The sequence below is a fragment of the Perognathus longimembris genome, chromosome 2 (genome assembly GCF_023159225.1).
Source record: "Perognathus longimembris pacificus isolate PPM17 chromosome 2, ASM2315922v1, whole genome shotgun sequence".
NCBI classification, from domain to species: Eukaryota; Metazoa; Chordata; class Mammalia; order Rodentia; family Heteromyidae; genus Perognathus; species Perognathus longimembris.
In genome coordinates, this window is record NC_063162.1 from 133,579,744 (window position 1) to 133,598,291 (window position 18,548).

At 37.9% G+C, this 18,548-nt stretch overlaps 1 protein-coding gene across 2 annotated transcripts in view; it reads right to left on the reverse strand.

Annotated features, from left to right (window-relative positions):
- Positions 1-18,548, reverse strand: part of Grm8 (glutamate metabotropic receptor 8) — a 688,307-nt gene that overhangs the window by 71,774 nt on the left and 597,985 nt on the right. For both annotated transcript variants that reach the window (XM_048340162.1, XM_048340161.1), the window contains one exon: positions 9,967-10,902. In XM_048340162.1, the coding sequence (XP_048196119.1) occupies positions 9,967-10,902 (936 nt within the window). The remainder of the gene's footprint in view (positions 1-9,966; positions 10,903-18,548) is intronic.

Consider the following 18,548-nt stretch of genomic DNA (forward strand, 5'->3'; position numbering starts at 1 on the left):
ATCTTCCTTCCTCAGGGAGAAGCTACACCTCGGCAACAGCATGGCTCCAAGATAAAATAGTTAACTTTAAAATTACATTTAAAGTCCTACTAGTATCAGTCAGATTTAACTACTATGACAAAGTCTGGTACCTTGATATGGGGCAATTTTGTTTGGATTAAAAGTTGGTACACTTAGTTGTAACAAAAGGGAAACATAATCTTATTTACTACATATATGACCTCTTTCCTTATGTGAAAATCATTGCATTAAAAGGGTAAGTTATTGTCTTAAATGTGTCAAAAAAAAGAGAATAAAAGGTAAAAGAAGCTTTGTACTACCCATGTTTTACTTGGTATAAGCCCTCTCTGAGTAAAACAATACAAACAGATTCAAATATCGATATAGGAACTAAGTTGAACTTATTAAAAATTAATATAATGTTGACATTTCCATACTCTGAAAAATATTATTCTGCACCAACTGGTCCAATAAATCATATTTAAAAATAGAGTTGACAGTTAATTTTTATCTCACATGTCCTTTCATAAGTTGGATATATCAGTTTGATCCTAACAAGTTTCCATCCTTATATTCCAAAACATGTTCAGATAGTTAAGGTTAGAGCTTCAACTGTCTCATTTTTACATTCCAACCATATTCACAGTCCTACAACCAAACATTCATGGACCTCTATGGAGACATATAACCAGGAAAGTGCAAAGGGCCTAGGACTCATGACAGATTCATGCTGCTCAGAAAGGTTGGCACAAACACATTTTTTTAAAAAAAAGATAAGACAGCAGAGGAGCAGCAGAGCCCTACCTGAGCTCCCTCCAACATCACAGTTTTCCCACTCCAGGGAAACTTTTACTCCTAGAAAGACAGCCCAAGTAAGTTTTAACAGTACAAGGATTCTGGCCAGAAAGGAAAAATTGATTTTGCAGGGCTGAAAACAGATTTGAGCTCCAGGCGGTGTCCCGCCATCACGCCAGTGCCAGCGCTCGCACAGCACCTCGCACTACATGCACCTAAAGCACACAGCAGCGACCAGGAAGAAATCCTCCAGACAGCGGCAGACAGACACAAATGGCAGGCTGAGCACAGATGGGCCGAAATCGCAGAGAAAGCTTGAGTACCCCACGAAAGACATTATCACTCACACCCACAGAGGAGCTCCTTGAAGGTAGCCCTTCCCCCACTGCCTGAGCAAAGCACCATCTTTGACACTGGCATAGGGTCAGACCAGACTGGAACTAAAGCGGGCCTGGGAAAAGCAAGGACAAAGGAGCCATCTTTGAAAAGGGCAAGAGGGACCAACCAGTGAGAGCCAGGTCTGCCCAGGAGAACGTCCCCTGCCCAGGCGGGAGGCTCATCCTGGGCTGCAGCTCACACACTTGTGTGAACTCAACCAGAGGTGCCCTGCCCTGCCTGCCGGAATTTCTAAATTAAAACCGAAAGCAGTGAGCAGCTACCAGCAGCACAGAACAACTAGACGGGAGAACAAACAATTCCTGAGATAAACGTCCCACCACAGAGGAAGCCCAATTCCCAGCCCCAAATGGAGCTAAATTCCATAGCCAGCACTGCCCAAGAGGCCGCTCTGCCCAGGAGGGAGGAACCTCCCCCAGGCAAGCGACTCTCAGCAGGGTAAACCAGGCCAGAGTCGCCCCGCCCTGCTGAGTTCACAGCCTATTCAAAGCCAGGCGTTAAAGGCAGCGGCCCCACACCAGATGGGAGGAGCCACAGTTCCCAAGACTATTCACATTCCCATCTACAGAGGATACCCAAGGCCTACCTGCAAGCTGTGTGAACCACAGAGCCTCAGGATTTCACTAACAGGGGAGGAGGGTCAGAGCAGATCTACCCCCTGCAAACTGAAAGCAAGTCAAACCAGCCAAGCAGCAAAATAGACTGCAGACCATAGCAAGGAAACCAGAGACTGTAGGAAGCCCACCCAAACAAGGAAGAATCCATTTTTTAAAAAACATTTTTAAGCATTTTTTTTTCATTTCTGAAATGTCATTTTTTTTGTTTTACATTTTCACCTGTTGTTTTATCAAGTTTTTTTTTCTTTTGGTCGTTCATTTTTCTGGTTTTTCTTTTTTTTTAAAATAACTTTTCTCTGTTTTGTGCATTTGTCTTCCACTAATTTTTCTTTATCTCTCTCTTCACATTCTCTTTCTTTAAAAATTTACTTTCCTATGAATAACACTGCCACTCTTTTCTGCTAACACTCCATTGTCTATCATTTTAACCTTGTTCTTTCTACTGATTCTACTCTTCTCCACATTTCCATGTCACTGAAACTAAACCAAATCATCACCCCCCCCACCCCATACATTTTACTCTATTCTCCTTACTAACTCTAACTTACCCTCCTGACTTACTTCCAGGACCTCCAGATTCCACTGACCCCTGGTTATTGCATAGAGGGTATTCCTGCTCAATCAGAGTGAATCAAAGGGGTTCAAAGACAAAGCCAGCCAGTCCAAAAAGAACTTAATATAAGAACAAAAATTGCTCATAGGGTTGTAACAGTAAATAAGTAACTACTGAATACAGAGCTCAGGATTGGTTGTTATATCAAAATTGTATTCTTTAGGAACACCAAATTAATTTTATACACATGTACACAAGGTATCTGTATATAATTGTGAACTTCTAAGATTTACACAACAGTGCTTGGTAAGGTCTGCTTTGGTTCTTAAACGGTGCTCACAAGTGCTTGTAGATTGGCATTCCCAATCAAAATAGGCAGAAGAAACACAAGAAAGATGGCAAAAATGAAGTCTTATCCCCCACTCAAAAAAGCAGGAAGCAGAGAAGTTAATCAAAGACATAAAAGAGAACCCTCAAAATGCTCTACAAAGTCTACTGATAAACATGATAAATGAAAAGTTTGAATCCCTTCAGTCAACTATTCTAGAGTGTGAGGAGGCGAAGCAAAAATTAATGGAGAATTTCATGGCCTCCACAAATAGAAGATAATTGAACTTCAAGAGTCAACGAAAAGATAGTTACCCAGCTAAAAGATTTGAGAGACAGCACTCAAAACCAAATTAATGAAGTTAATGAAGTAAAGAAGTCCATGCAGGACCTAAGAGATAAATATAGCAAGGACATGGAAATCACCAGGAAAGTCCAGTCAGAAGGAAAAGAGATTCAAAATCAAGTAGCTAGCCTACAATCCCAAACTAACTGAAGCAGAGGATCGAATCTCAGGAGGTGAAGATTCCCTAGAATCTATGGAGGAAGATCAAGAATCAATACAAAACCAATCCAATTGACAATACAGATCGCTCCAGGAGTTTCAAGACACAATCAGGAAGCCAAATTTAAGGATAATAGGTATTAAGGAAAACCTGGAGAAATAAGTTAATGGAATAGGCAACCTATTTAACAGAATATTAGCTGAGAACTTCCCAAATATCCAAAAGGATAGGCCCATACAGATACAAGAAGCATTTAGAACCCCAAACTGACCAGACCAGAAAGGGACATCCCACTGACACATCAAAACAGGATCAATACAGTCCAAGGAAAGAATCCTTAAAGCTGTTAGGGAGAAGAAAACAATCACATATAATGGAAAAGAAATCAGAATTACCTCGGACTTCTCAGCAGAGACCATGAAAGCAAGGAGAGCCTGGAATGAGTATACCAAACCCTAAATAAAAATAACTACCAACCAAGAATACTGTACCCAGCTAAACTCTCATTCATAGCCGAAGGTCAAATAAACATCTTCCACAGTAAGGAAAAACTGAAACAATATATCTCCACCAAACCAGCTTTACAAAAAACCTTCAAAGATGTACTATACAGGGAAAATAATCAAGATCACAATACAGACAGAGAAATGAACCCTAAATAGAAAACCAGAATATTAGATCAAGAAATGAGAAGACACAGCTTTTAACAAGATAGATATAATGAAAGGAACAAACGATCATCTCTCAATCCTAACTCTCAACATTAATGGTCTTAATTCTCCAATCAAACGACATAGGCTCATAAGTTGGATCAAAAATCAAGATCCATCTTTCTGCTGCCTCCAAGACACTCATCTATCCAGCAAAAGTAAACATCTTCTAAAAGTGAGAGGCTGGAATAAAATCTATCAAGTAAATGGCCCCCATAAGCAAGGCTGGCGTTGCAATCCTAGTACCAGACAAAATTGACTTCAAATTAAAAAAGGTAAGAAGAGACAAAGAAGGTTATTACATTCTAATAAAAGGATCTCTCCTACAGGAGGATATAACCATTCTAAATATCTACACACCAAATACAGGAGCACCCAACTTCATCAAACAAACACTATTGACTCTAAAAACACTAATAAACCCAAACACATTGATAGTTGGAGACTTTAACACTCCACTATCACCTCTGGACAGGTCAACATGCCAAAAACTGAATAAAGAAACCACAGAACTAAACAACAGCATAGACCAACTAGAATTAACCGACATCTGCAGAATATTCCATCCAACAACAACTGAATACACATTTTTTCAGCAGCACATGGAACATTCTCCAAAATAGATCACATCTTAGCGTACAAAGAAAATCTGTACAAATTCAGAAGTATCAAAACCATTCCCTGCATTCTCTCAGACCACAATGGAATAAAATTAGAACTCAACTAAAAGAGCCACCACAGAAAATCCTACAATTCATGGGGACTAAACAACATACTGCTGAACCATCAGTGGGTCATTGAAGATATTAAAATGGAAATTCAAATGTTTATGGAATTCAACCAAGATGAGTACACAAAGTACCAGCTCCTTTGGGACACAGCAAAGGCAGTACCCAGAGGGAAATTTATATCTCTGAGTGCATACATCAACAAACTGGTTCAACAGCAACTCAACAACTTAAGGAAGAACCTTAATCTCCTTGAAAGAGAACAACAAGCCAAACCCCAAGTCAATAGATGGAAGCAAATAATTAAAATCAAATCAAAATTAAATGAATTAGAGACAAAAAAAAAAAAATCTAAAGAATCAACAAAACAGGGCTGGGGATATGGCCTAGTGGCAAGAGTGCTCGCCTGGTATACAGGAGCTCCTAGGTTCAATTCCCCAGCACCACATATATGGAAAATGGCCAGAAGTGGCGCTGTGGCTCAAGGGGCAGAGTGCTAGCCTTGAGCAAAAACAAGCCAGGGACAGTGCTCTGGCCCTAAGTCCAAAGCTCAGGACTGGCCAAAAAAAAAAAAAAAAAAAAAAAAAGAATCAACAAAACAGACTTGGTTCTTTGAAAAAAATCAACAAGATAGCAGACCCCTAGCAAACCTGAACAAAAAACGAAAGCAGTAAACCCAGATAAACAAGATTAGAGATGAAACAGGTAACATCACCACAGAAACAACCAAAATTCAGAACACAATAAGGGACTATTTTGCAAACCTTCATGCCAACAAATTCGAGAAGAAATGGATGATTTCCTAGAAAAAATTGATAATCCCAAACTCAACCATGAAGATTTAAACCTTCTGAACAGACAGACCCATATCCAGCATTGAAATAAATAGAAACGGCAATAAGTGATCTCCCATCCAAGAAAAGCCCAGGTCCACACAGATTCACAGCAGAATTCTACAAGGCCTTCAAAACAGAACTCACACCAATATTTCTCAAAATCTTCAATGAAATTGAAAGAGAAAGTTCACTACCAGACACATTTCTATGAAGCCAGTATAACTCTTATCCCCAAACCAGGCAAGGATTCATCACGGAAAGAGAACTACAGACCAATTTCCCTGATGAACATAGATGCCAAAATTCTCAACAAAATCGACTTCAAAAGGTCATCAAAAAAATCATACACCCTGATCAAACTGGATTCATCCCAGGGATGCAAAGGTGGTTCAATATACACAAGTCAATTAATATAATCCACCACATCAACCGGAGCAAGGTTAAGAACCACATGGTTATATCTCTGGATATGGAAAAGACATTCAACAAAATCCAGCACCCATTTATGCTAAAAGCCCTGGAAAAACTGGGATTCCAGGGAACACTGCTGAATATAATAAAGGCAGTCTATGACAATCCAACAGCAAGTATAATTCTAAATGGTGAAAACTTAAGCCATTCCCATTAAAATCAGGAGCAAGACAGGGATGTCCGCTCTCTCCCCTTCTCTTTAACAAAGTACTAGAATTCCTAGCCAGAGCAATTAGGCAAGAAGAAAATATAAAAGGGATCCAAATAGGAAATGTTGAAGTTAAACTTTCTCTCTTTGCAGATGACATGATCCTATACCTAAAGAACCCCATAGACTCTACCCCCAAGCTACTAGAGCTGATTCAAAAATTTGGCAAAGTTGCAGGATATAAAACAAACCCTCAAAAATCAATGGCATTTCTATATGCTAATGACCCGAACGCTGAGGCTGAAATCAGGAAAGCAACTCCTTTTGCAATAGCCTCAAAAAACATAAAATACCTAGGAATAACCTTAACCAAAGAAGTGAAAGACCTCTATGATGAGAACTTTAAAAACCTGAAAAAGGAAATTAAGGCAGAACTAAGGAAATGGAAAAACCTCCCATGCTCCTGGATTGGGAGGATTAATATAATCAAAATGGCAATATTGCCAAAGGCTATCTACAAATTCAATGCAATACCCATTAATATTCCAACACCATTTTTTAATGAAATAGAGGAAGCAATCCAGAAATTTATATGGAACAATAAAAGACCCAGAATAGCAAAAACAACCCTAAGCAGAAAGAACAGTGCTGGAGGAATTACAATACCCAACTTCAAGCTGTATTATAAAGCTATAGTAATAAAAACAGCTTGGTATTGGCACCAGAACAGGTCTGAAGACCAATGGAACAGAATTGAAGACCCAGACATGAACCCACAGAACTATGCCTACTTAATCTTTGATAAAGGAGCTAAAAAAATAGGATGGGAAAAGCCAGCCTCTTTAACAAATGGTGCTAGCAAAACTGGTTCAACACAGGCAACAAACTAAAACTAGATCCTTATATATCACCCTGCACCAAAATCAATTACAAATGGATCAAAGACCTCAAAATTCAAACAGATACCCTGAAAACACTAAAGGAAGGATTAGGAGAAACACTTGGGCTCCTTGGCACAGGACGGAACTTCCTTAACAAAGACCCAGAAATGTGACAAATCAAAGAAAGGATGGACAAATGGGACTGCATCAAACTGCAGAGCTTCTGCAGGGCAAAGGACATAGCTTGCAAGATAAACAGAAAGCCCACAGATTGGGAGAAGATCTTTCCGGCCATACAATGGACAACGGCCTCATATCTAAAATATATGCAGAACTAAAAAAATTACATTCCTCCCAAACAAAACCGCAAAGAACCAATAGCTCCCTCACCAAGTGGGCTAAAGACATAAAAAGAAACTTCTCTGATGAGGAAATGAGAATGGACAAGAGACATATGAAAAATTGCTCTACATCACTGGCCATAAAAGAAATGCAAATCAAAACAACATTGAGAGTCCATCTCACCCCAGTAAGAATGTCCTATATCAAGAAAACTAACAATGACAAATGTTGGAGGGGATGTGGCCAAAAGGGAACCCTACTTCATTGTTGGTGGGAATGTAAACTGGTTCAGCCACTCTGCCAAGCAGTATGGAGATTCCTCAGAAGGCTAAACATAGAGCTCCCCTATGACCCAGCAGCCCCACTTTTGGGCATCGACCCAAAAGACCACAAACAAGAACACCCTAAAGCCACCAGCACAACAATGTTCATCCCAGCACAATTTGTCATGGCTAAAATATGGAACCAACCCAGATGCCCCTCAGTAGATGAATGGATGAGGAAAACGTGGTACATATACAAAATGGAATTTTATGCCTCTATCAGAAAGAATGACACTGCCCCATTTGTAAGGAAATGGAAGGACTTGGAAAAAATTATACTAAGTGAAGTGGGCCAGACCCAAAGAAACATGGACTCTATGGTCTCCCTCATAGGGAATAATTAGCACAGGTTTAGGCTAGTCACAGCAGAGGATCACAAGAGCCCAATAGCTATACCCTTATGAACACAAAAGATGATGTTAAGTGAAATGAACTCCATGTTATGGAAACGACTGTTATATCACTGTTGTAATTACTTTCAACATGTGATGTGAAACTGTAGCTTCTATTATTGATGATCCTCTTGTATGCCCTCCTGTGGTCATAACTTCACTATCTCTATATCTAATCTGAGTACATTGGAAACTGTGTATACAGGTATTAGAACTAGGAAACTGTAAGGAAATACCAAAATCTAGAAACACAGGGTAAAAAAGACAAATGATTACAAAAGCAATACTTGCAAAACTATTTAGTGTAAATCTACTGAACAACTCATGGGGGGAATGGTTAAGGGGGCGGGGAGAGGGCAAATGAGGGAGGAGGTCACAAACAGTACAAGAAATGTATCCAATGCCTAAAGTATTAAACTCTAACTGCTCTGTATATCAGTTCGACAAAAAAAAAAAAAAAATTCATAGTGGAAGGCCACATTGTCCCAGAAAGGATGAGTAGCTGGCCAAATAAGTTTTTCCACCCGTTACTAAGAACCCCTTACTGAGTTTCCTGGGATTTTCAGTCATGCTGAGCCTAACCTAAAATGTATCTCAGGTAAATACAACATCCCACTGGATCCAATTTTGTCCCATTTACAATGATGGAGAATGGACCATCCCTTAAGTCCTCACTGGAGAGATTTCTCATAAATACACACTGGAGCTAAGCACCTGCCTCTATTCGACATCCAACCACCCAAATCCTGGCATTTAGATTTAACTGTAGCTCTTGGCTTTTTCCTACATAAAACTATATGCTTCCAAGCCAACCAATGTGCACTTTTATATTACATAACCTTTATGAACCATGTTTAGTGTAGCAAAGTAAATAGGAGATTAATGACAAAGGAAATTACACTGAGAGACATCATACATCCTCACCTTGTAAAAAGTGCTTTACAGACAATCTTTGGGGTTTATATCATAACCCTAGCCACAGAGGAGGCTGTGGTATAAGGATGACAGTTCAAAGCCAACCCAGGCAGAAAAGATTCATTAGACCTTTCTCTCAAATTAACCACAAAAAAATCCACAAGTAGAACTATGGCTCAAGTAATAAGTACTAGCCTTGAGTGATGAAGCTAAGGGATAGTGCCCAGGCCCTGAGTTGGCACCTCAGTTCCAGCACACAGACACACAGACACACAGACACACAGACACACACACACACACACACACACACACACACGAGCTTTAAATAACTGTCCATTGCTGTCTTCTAAACCCTTGTGTATTTTCTTCCACATATAGAAAATAATGAAAGTAGAAACTGATAAGTAATTTCAGGAAGATGAGTCAGATTGTAGTAAACCATTTTACTTCCTCTTTGGTTGATTATTTTACACTACACTTTAAAACATCTATAATGAAAAGCATCATAATTATCAGGGATTTTTTTTTCATCCAGAGTTCTGGTAAAAGCAGGAAAGGAAGCATTTTATGCTGTGAGATCTATCTGGGACAGCTCACCTCCGTGAGCTACATCTGCTCTTTCTCTCACTCTCTTTTAATTAATATTTGGAAGAGAACAGTGGCGTTTTTAGATAACAGAGCTGGGACAAGTGCCCTGGATAATGGTATGAGTCGTGTCAATCCACAACCTTGCCAAAGAAGATGCAATAAATTATTTTCTGGTATTTTGTTTTTGTTTTTGTTTTTCATGAAAATCAGCTTTAGTCAACACATACTCAAAGCAATGTGACCTTGACACACGCACACACACACAGACACACACACACACACACAGAGAGAGATAGAGAGAGAGAGATTTCTGAATAAGAATAACACATACCAAATCATCTTGTGTTAATATGAATAAACTCAAAAGGAAGAAAAGCATCCCAAAGGAAGAATTTAAATCTACGAAAAGAACTGTCAAATACATTTCTGGTTGCTTACCTTTTCTGCTGACTGGGCAGTGCCAAAAAAGATTGGGATGAAGGCTAACCAAATGATGCAGGTGGTGTACATGGTAAATCCAATGGGCTTGGCTTCGTTGAAAGTCTCTGGAACACCCCTCGTTTTGATGGCATAAACAGTACAGGTGACCATCAAGAGGATACTGTATCCAAGTGAACAAATGAGGGAGAGGTCAGAAATGTCACACTTGAGCACTCCCCTGGCGTTCTCGGGGTCTAGTGTCCGCTGCTCTCCGTAATCAATGATGGTGTGAGGAGGATCCACCACAAACCACACGAACACCCCAAGGAGCTGTACGGAGATGAGGCTGAAGGTGATCACCAGCTGGGAGGCTGGACTGATGAACTTGGGTGCGGTGACAGATTTCTTCCCCTGCTCAAATATTCGGTGGATACGGTTTGTTTTGGTCAGAAGGGCTGCATAGCTAAAACACATTCCCAGGCCCAGGAAGATCCGTCGGAAGGAACAAATGATGGTGTCAGGCGCCGCGATCATCAGAAAGGTGATGGAATAACAGAGGAAGATCCCCGTGAGAAGAACGTAACTCAGTTCCCGCCCCGAGGCCCTCACGATGGGCGTGTCATTGTAGCGCACAAAGGTCACAATTACAAAAGTGGTGGCTACGATGCCCAAGATGGCAACAAACACAGGCACCACGGCCCAGGGAGAATGCCACTCCAGCTTGATGATAGGGATCCGCTGGCAGCCCGTGCGGTTGATGTTTGGCCTCTGATCCAAAGGGCAGAGTTCACAGGAGTGCTCATCCACCTGGTAGTTGTAACCTTCGCAGCGCTCGCAATGCCAGCAACAAGGGACCCCCTTCACGGTTTTCTTCCTCTCCCCGGGTTTACAAGGCAGGCTGCAGACAGAAGCTGGGTGAGTGTGTTCTCTATTAGCCCACTGCATATCTTCCACCTGTGGGTATACATATATACATATATATGTAAATTAGTGAGCTTTCCATTTTTCCTCCATTTATAATATCCTAATCCTAGCCATTGGTTCATCATAAATCACTGGATGCTGACAGTACAAATAGAGTTTACCATAAGAGCCCAGTTCCTTTCTCTGATATTGACTTTATGAAAGTGTTAAGTGATTGGGTCCAATAAATCATTCACATCACCAACTTGATCAGTGTCATTAGTTTCCATTTACCTCTTCATTGCTGGCGGAGCTGACATTTTGCACAAAGATTTATTGGTCTAAATAGTTTTAAAGAGAAAAAAAATAAAAAATAAAGATTAAAGACTCCATAGAGGGATAGTTTAGGGCTAATCATAAGTATAAATGCTAGAATCCTTGAAATAATGGAACAGGAAATGAATCTAAACAAAAGATGCCCTATGCCTTTCTGCCTTATTGGGGGAAATGCATCCTAGCACACTGCATCAATTTTGAAAGAAAATGACATGTAAAATCATTTTACTTCTGACTCACTCCTGTGTTTCTGGAGATAATTATTTTCTGTTTTACTTCCCTTTAAGTCTGTACATTTTTCCCAATGTGAATTCCTGCATTTGGAAGAAGAGTGTGCTGAATGAAATAGCTTAATGATAGTCTTCTCCAATGGAAAAAAATGTAGTAGTCCTCTATTGAAGGATTTAAATGATGTAAGCCATGGAATTTGTACAAAGGAAGGAGGACCCCTATTTGCTTAGTAGTCACCTAGAGGGCCTTACACTTTGACTTCATAGATCATAGAACAGACTTCATAAATCATAGAACACAGCTATTGAAATAACAATGTCTGTTGAAGGTAGTAGTTCCAACAATCCATTGCTTGCCTTGAATTTTTTCATCTTACTAGATATAGAATACATTTAGAAAATATGCATGTTGAATTTAAACTCCTTTAAGGATAGTAAAATTAAAAATTGAATGAGGAAAACAAAATCTTAAGAAGGGAATAATCTGCTAACTAGTACAAGTAGTTCGTGACACAGTTCTCAATATGTATTGGCAGAATGTATAAAGAAAAGTAAGAGAAGCCAACACTAACACTTGAAGACTTAAGGATAGGCTATCTTAGAAGTACTGAGATTTGGATGTATGCAGTAATTCAAAGAGGCACAGAAAAGGAAGATCCTATGTCTCCTTATGGAGACTTTTAAAGATTTTTTTCAATTTTTAAGGAGGGAAAAATAAAAATTATTTCATTAAGATCAGTGCTTATGTAAAATGAAATCTTCTGTATGGTAGTCTGCCTCTAAGATGGCCTCTAATAACTTCTCCTCCTGGAAGCCATGCACACATATGGTCCCCTCCTCTTTAAATAGAACTGACCTACATAAATACTAATTTAGGTCATAAAAGATACTTTTGCTTCTGCTTTCCTCTCTCTTTCACTAAATAATTCCAGGGGAAATTTTTCAAACAGTTCTATGAAACACAATAGAAAAGTCTCCTTCCAGTCACAAGTGACAACTTGCCAGGTATCTAAGAAATCACCAAGACTGTAATTGTATGACATCTGCCAAGCTTTCAGATGATTGAAGCATTGATTGTCAACTCAACTCCAAGGTCATGAGAGTCTCTGAGCCTGAATAGCTTAGCCATGTTGCTCCTGAATTTCTCACTTCTACAATATATATGAAATCATGTTTATTGTTTTAACTTATACACTAGGAATTTTTTATGCAGCAAATGGAAAACAAAAGCAGCTATGATTATCTTTAAAAATGTCCAGTGCACAGTTTCATCAATGTTCCTTCAACACTTTTAATGTTGTTTCCCTTTAGTAACCAGATGACTGGCATTTTTCTCATGGATAGTTCCACTTCATGAATCACCCTTGAATGGTTGAGGAAAACAAATCACAGCTCCCCAGATCACTATGAGAAAAAGACTGTTTAATCTACACAAATTGGATTTCTTATGTCTTTAATTTCAAACATTCTCCCTTTATACAGAAGATGCTATTTTATGTATTACATGATCATATTAGATTTGTCTAATCACTACAAGGGAAAACAAATCTATTATAAGCCTAAAATTTACTATTAACTATTAATGAATTAAATAGATTTATTATCTACTTATAGGATAAAGAAAGAAAAATGTTCAATTAAGAACACATGATGGCATCTTTCAAACATGTTGGAAAAGGAGAATGTCAAGTGGCTAAAATACTGATTTTATAACATAATGGACTCATAAGATGATAAAATGCCCTTTGAAGGTTCCATTTCAAAGGCAATTGTTGCAAAATCAAATTTTTATGTTATTTCTAGAGCTTATCTGAGTTTATAGTCCATCCATATCACCGCCAAAATTAAAAAAATGTTAAACTTCAGGATTGACAGAAATCTTGATGATTATTATCCCTAGTCACATTTTATGTTTTAATTCTCAATGCAGTTTATTTTTCAAAGTGAAATATGACTTATTAACAAATAAGCATACTACACTGAGTAAATCTCATTATATAAGCTAAATATTAGAATAAACAAAATATGAAATTTCCCTTGATAAGTTTTCTATACACTGAATCAATAGTCAGAGGCTTACCATAAATGAGAAGTAAACTATGAGGATTTCGGAAAACATGCTTTTTATAATTCTGAATTTTCTTTAAATAAAGTCCATTTAAGTAATACAGGTATCATCTTACTACAATAGAAATTATATATGCTTTAGTAAACATGCTAAATATATAGACTCCCTTTCACCAAGAAGTATTTCAATATATAACTAAAGTTCGGATTTATGTTATAGTTAAAAGTCAGGAAACAAATCATTATCCACCTGCAGGAAAAACAAACAATGCATGTGTGAATGAGGATCTTATCAATGCATTAATATATGAATCTAGTACATTATTTTAAACAATTGCTAAAATGATAATACTCTTTAAATTTCTGTAAAGCTTTAGCCCAATCCCTATCAAATCCAAGATGTCTCTTTTTTTAGAAAGTAGCAGTCTACTGATAAAATGACAAGGAATTATCTTATTCTTCCCTTCTTCCCAGTCTTTGCATTTTCTTGAAGGAATGGGTGTTTATTTGTAGATGAGTTGAGGAAAATATGAAGAGTCTGTTGGCTGCTTCTTTATGGCCATCACCAACTTTGGCAGCAATTGATTTTCAGGCATAAGAGAGCAAGTCTTGAAGAGGGAAATCCTTGAAGCCAAGAGCCACTTGGGATCAGCACTCTAACCACCAAATACCGTAATAGTGCTAACAGGCCGTGATGTGTCTCCCCATTTTTATGCGGAAGATCAATCTTCAGTACCTCAAATATTCAAAGACAATACTTTAAATGATTAAGTCTCTTTTGTCATTTGACTAGAGTTCCTAAAAGAAGAGAAAATTAAAATATAGAGATGTGCAAAGAAAAATTTATCTGATGAAATGGGAGAAGAAATAATTCAGCATCCCCAAGTCAGGGGGGAAATAAGGCTTCAAGAAACAAAAAACAACCAAGCAACTCCACTGACACTGATTTTGAACTTCTAGATATCTTAACTGTGAGAAAATAACTGCTGCTTACATGACTCAGCCTATGACACTGTTTTGGAATACCATAAAACTAATACAGACTCTAAATGTTAGGCCCTTTATGTTCATCACTTAATGAAGAAGGCTCACGGTAGGGACTACAAATACAGAATAAAAAGGACTTTTTCTTCTTCCCTCACAGAATGACTGTGAATGTGACAGAGAGACAAAGATAATAAAGAAATCATAAGTGATGTTAATAAATAAGCAAAGGATACTAAGAAAAAAGAAGTGGGATGTCATCATTGATACCTGGGTACAAAAGGAGTTTCTTGGGGTGAGGACTGCTTTGGAAGATACTGAAGAACTAGAGAAGGCAGGGAAGTACCACCTATCCCATAAATAAATAATCACTAAAAGTAACCTGTCGTGATAAGAATGTAGTATGCATCAACACAAGAAAGCAGACAAAGTCTGTAGACATATTGTGAGAAGCTCTGTAAGAAGCACCACGTTTTCAGACTTTGTTCTCAAGGTTAAAGAGAGTGACTGAAGGGTTTTAAGCAAATACATGACAGGATGTTATTTTTTAAGGTTGATGTAGTCACGATGGTAACAAAACAGGAAGAGTGAAGTAGAATTAGAATAAGAATTAGAGAACTACATGACCTATATCCCTAACCCTAAGTTTTACCTTGAGGTATAAGTAGATACCCTGAAAATACCACAGGAATTAAGAGTGGAAACACCAGTGATCCTTGGCACACACTAAACTTTTTATTAAAATGCATAAAATAAAAGAAATAAATAAGTAAATTAGAGAAACATAGCCATAATGTTACACAAGGCAGGAGCCTGGGAACTCCTGAGTGTTGGTGATGAAGAAGCTAGACAGACTTAAGGCATGTTCCATTCATAGAGAAAGGGAAAAGGACAAGAGGGGAAGTGAAAGCTGCCATCTAGATTCCTCACTTGTCATTTATTCTAACATTCCACTGACTGCCACTTCTCAAGTTTGACCAGTCACAAAGCTACGTGGTTTTGTCTATCTCCCAGGATCTGGCTTGTCCATTACTTCTGAACATTCCTAATACTAGTGTTCTTTCATGGCCCTATTGTAATAATTATGTGTTTTCTTGCTGGTTTTTGTTTTTGTATTTAAGGAAGTGTTCAGTAAAATTTTAGGTTCTATCCTAAGTGCATATTCCTGCTGCTTAGAGATCATAGTTTCCTTGGTCTTGGAAGGGACACTAAATTATAATTTTCACAAGAACTCTTCTTTCCTCAAGTGATTATGACACAGTGGTTATGAGCCATATTTTGGTAAGAACCAGTTTAAAGTATGTTTTTTCTTGAGGAAAGGCCAAGCCCAATTTTCTACCAGTGCATTCTGGAGTCTAGTGTGGTAACTGAAATCTAACAGTTATCACTAGATACCAATTGAATAAATGAAAAATGAAGTGAATGAAATGTGATATCCTTTACTGGAAAAGCTGCTACCAGTTAATAATAGGCTACTTTTTGTTTTGTTTTGGGGTTGTGTTTTGTGTGTGTGTGTGTGTGTGTGTGTGTGTGTGTGTGTGTGTTTTTCTTGTCACAGGGCTTGAACTCAGGACTTGAGTGCTACCTCTGAAATTTTACACTCAAAGCTAGCACTCTATCACCTTGAGCTCTAGCACCACTTACAATAATAGGTTTAAATATAACTTGATCATAAGTTTATGAGTCAGAATTGGCTAAAGATAAAGATTTCAAAAGCACAACCATATGCAAGGCAATTAAAGCCATGAATACTTATCAATGAGTTTCAATCCACAGAACTGATCGAAAATATGAAGGAAACAGGGCACAAGTAAAAGCATGGACAGAGGAAAACTTAAGAAGCAAACTAGGAAAGTTTTGTGAAGACAAACTGAAAACATGGCTTGATAGACTTTAGGTAAAAATCAAGTCCATTGTCCAGGATGCCAAATGGATGCCTAGCATCAGGAATAAGGAAGTAGTAATGTGTAAAGACATTACAGCTTCCGAAGAAAACAATTCAAAAGTTTCTGGTTCTCTTCTTTCCAGTACTCTCCACCAAATAGGAATGTTCCTACCGCCAGCAAATTCTTTTACTATAACCCTTTATCATTATGTTGGAACTATATGATGATGTGTTTGTATTCACATTAGGCAAAAAGTATATTAATCTCAGGGACAAGATATTTTAGCTTTACCTTCTATTATGTCCTCAAGATAAGTTTCAACAGGAATTCTGTGCTTGACAAATGTATAGACTAACTGATGGATACAATATGCAGTAGTTGGGTGATCATGGTGCAAGCGTATAATCCTAGCTACTCCAGAAGCTGAGATCTGGAGATCTCAGCTGGAAGCCAGCCAGAGCAGAAAAGTCCCTGAGACTGTTATCTCCAATTGAAATAATTAAAAAGCAGAAGTAGAACCTTGGCTTAAGTGGTAGAGCACTAGCTTTGAGCATAAAATCTCAGGGATAGTGCTCCGTAACTGAGTTCATGCCCCAGGACCAGCACAAAAAACAAAAACGACTATTTTCTAGGTTGAGCAATACTATGACTATTTATAACTAATATTTGGTGTTTTGAGTACCTTGGCTTAGGCTGTAGGCAGATGTGAGTACTAAACTTTTTTTCTAAATTGTGTGCTTTCTACATTATTTTATCCACAGTTTCACAGCAACTAATCTGGAGGCAACTAAACACTCTGCTACATATCTTAATGGAATGCTGAAAAGATCTAACAAGTCAACGGTTTGAAAGTGTTTGTGAACAGAAAATGTAAAATATATAGAATTCTGAATATACCATTATTTTGGGTTGAAAGCAAGCATAGGAAAGGAGAAATGCACTCTATATAATCAATTATAGTTTTTCTGTTGAAAAATTGTGAGTAACAACAGGTAAAATGTCACTGCCTTTGAATTCCATCTACACCTAATATGTTTTGTCCTATCTTCCCACAGTTTCAGTTCTTGATGCTGGTTATCTGGTAAATGGTACATGGGTTCTCAGTACTCTATTCTGGTTCTATGCAGAGGAAAGATGGCTCTGCTCTGAGCTTAGGGGTGAGGAGGTACTGGGAATTTGGCAGGGCATACATGCCTGCAAGAAGGGTACAAGATGTTGGGCCTGTCATATTTTTTCCTTTGACTGTATTTAAGCCCTAAACAACACATCTGTAAATATGTATGGGGCTTGTGGTATTTGTCACAGTAGTTTTCATTTGTTTGTTTGGTTTTATTGTTTTATTTTTGTCAGTCATGAGGCTTGAACTCAGGGCCTGAGTGCTGTCCCTGAGCTCTACAGCTTTCTGTTGGTTGGTTAGAGGTAAGAATTTCATGGACTTTCCTTCCTGACTTGGCTTTGAACTGAGATCCACAGATCTCAGCGTCCTGAGGAATTTGGATTACAGCTGTGAGCCAGTGATGCCCAGCTTGTCACAGTAGTTTTAAAGCAGATAATCTTCTTGATTGTAAATTTATGCTTGTTTTTATTTGAGTACTGTAAATGATCATTTTCAATCAAAAGCCATTGAGATGTGATTGCTACTCTGTGCATGCCTGTTTTCATAGATGGGAAAAATAAAGAGTTTCAAATAATTCATATCAATATTTTTTCATGTAGGAATAATTCATTTCAGCATTTACTAAACAGTGACTCAACTTCCCAGGATGAATTAGTATATTAGGATTTTAGTGAATAATATTCAAAACTATTCATAGTATTTACACTTTTGAACTTCAAATTTGTTAGGTCCTAATATATGACTTAAATGTCATACATGTATTTAGTAACTATACTAACTATAGCTATATTGTTATATATAGTTGCATATGTATACAGTAGTTATATATAATACTGTTTCTTTATGATAATTTTATTCAATTAATATGCAAGTCAACCATGATGATTACTCTTTGGTATCAATTTTGTAAAATTTCATAATATTCCATCTAATTATTCATATTTCTTAGTTTTCCTACACAAATTTGATTTATGCATACAGAAGCTAGCAGTTATAATAGATTTTCTGATATGCTGAACATAATAGATATTTTATTCAGTACAAAACACTTTCTCCACTTTAATATTACCTCATATG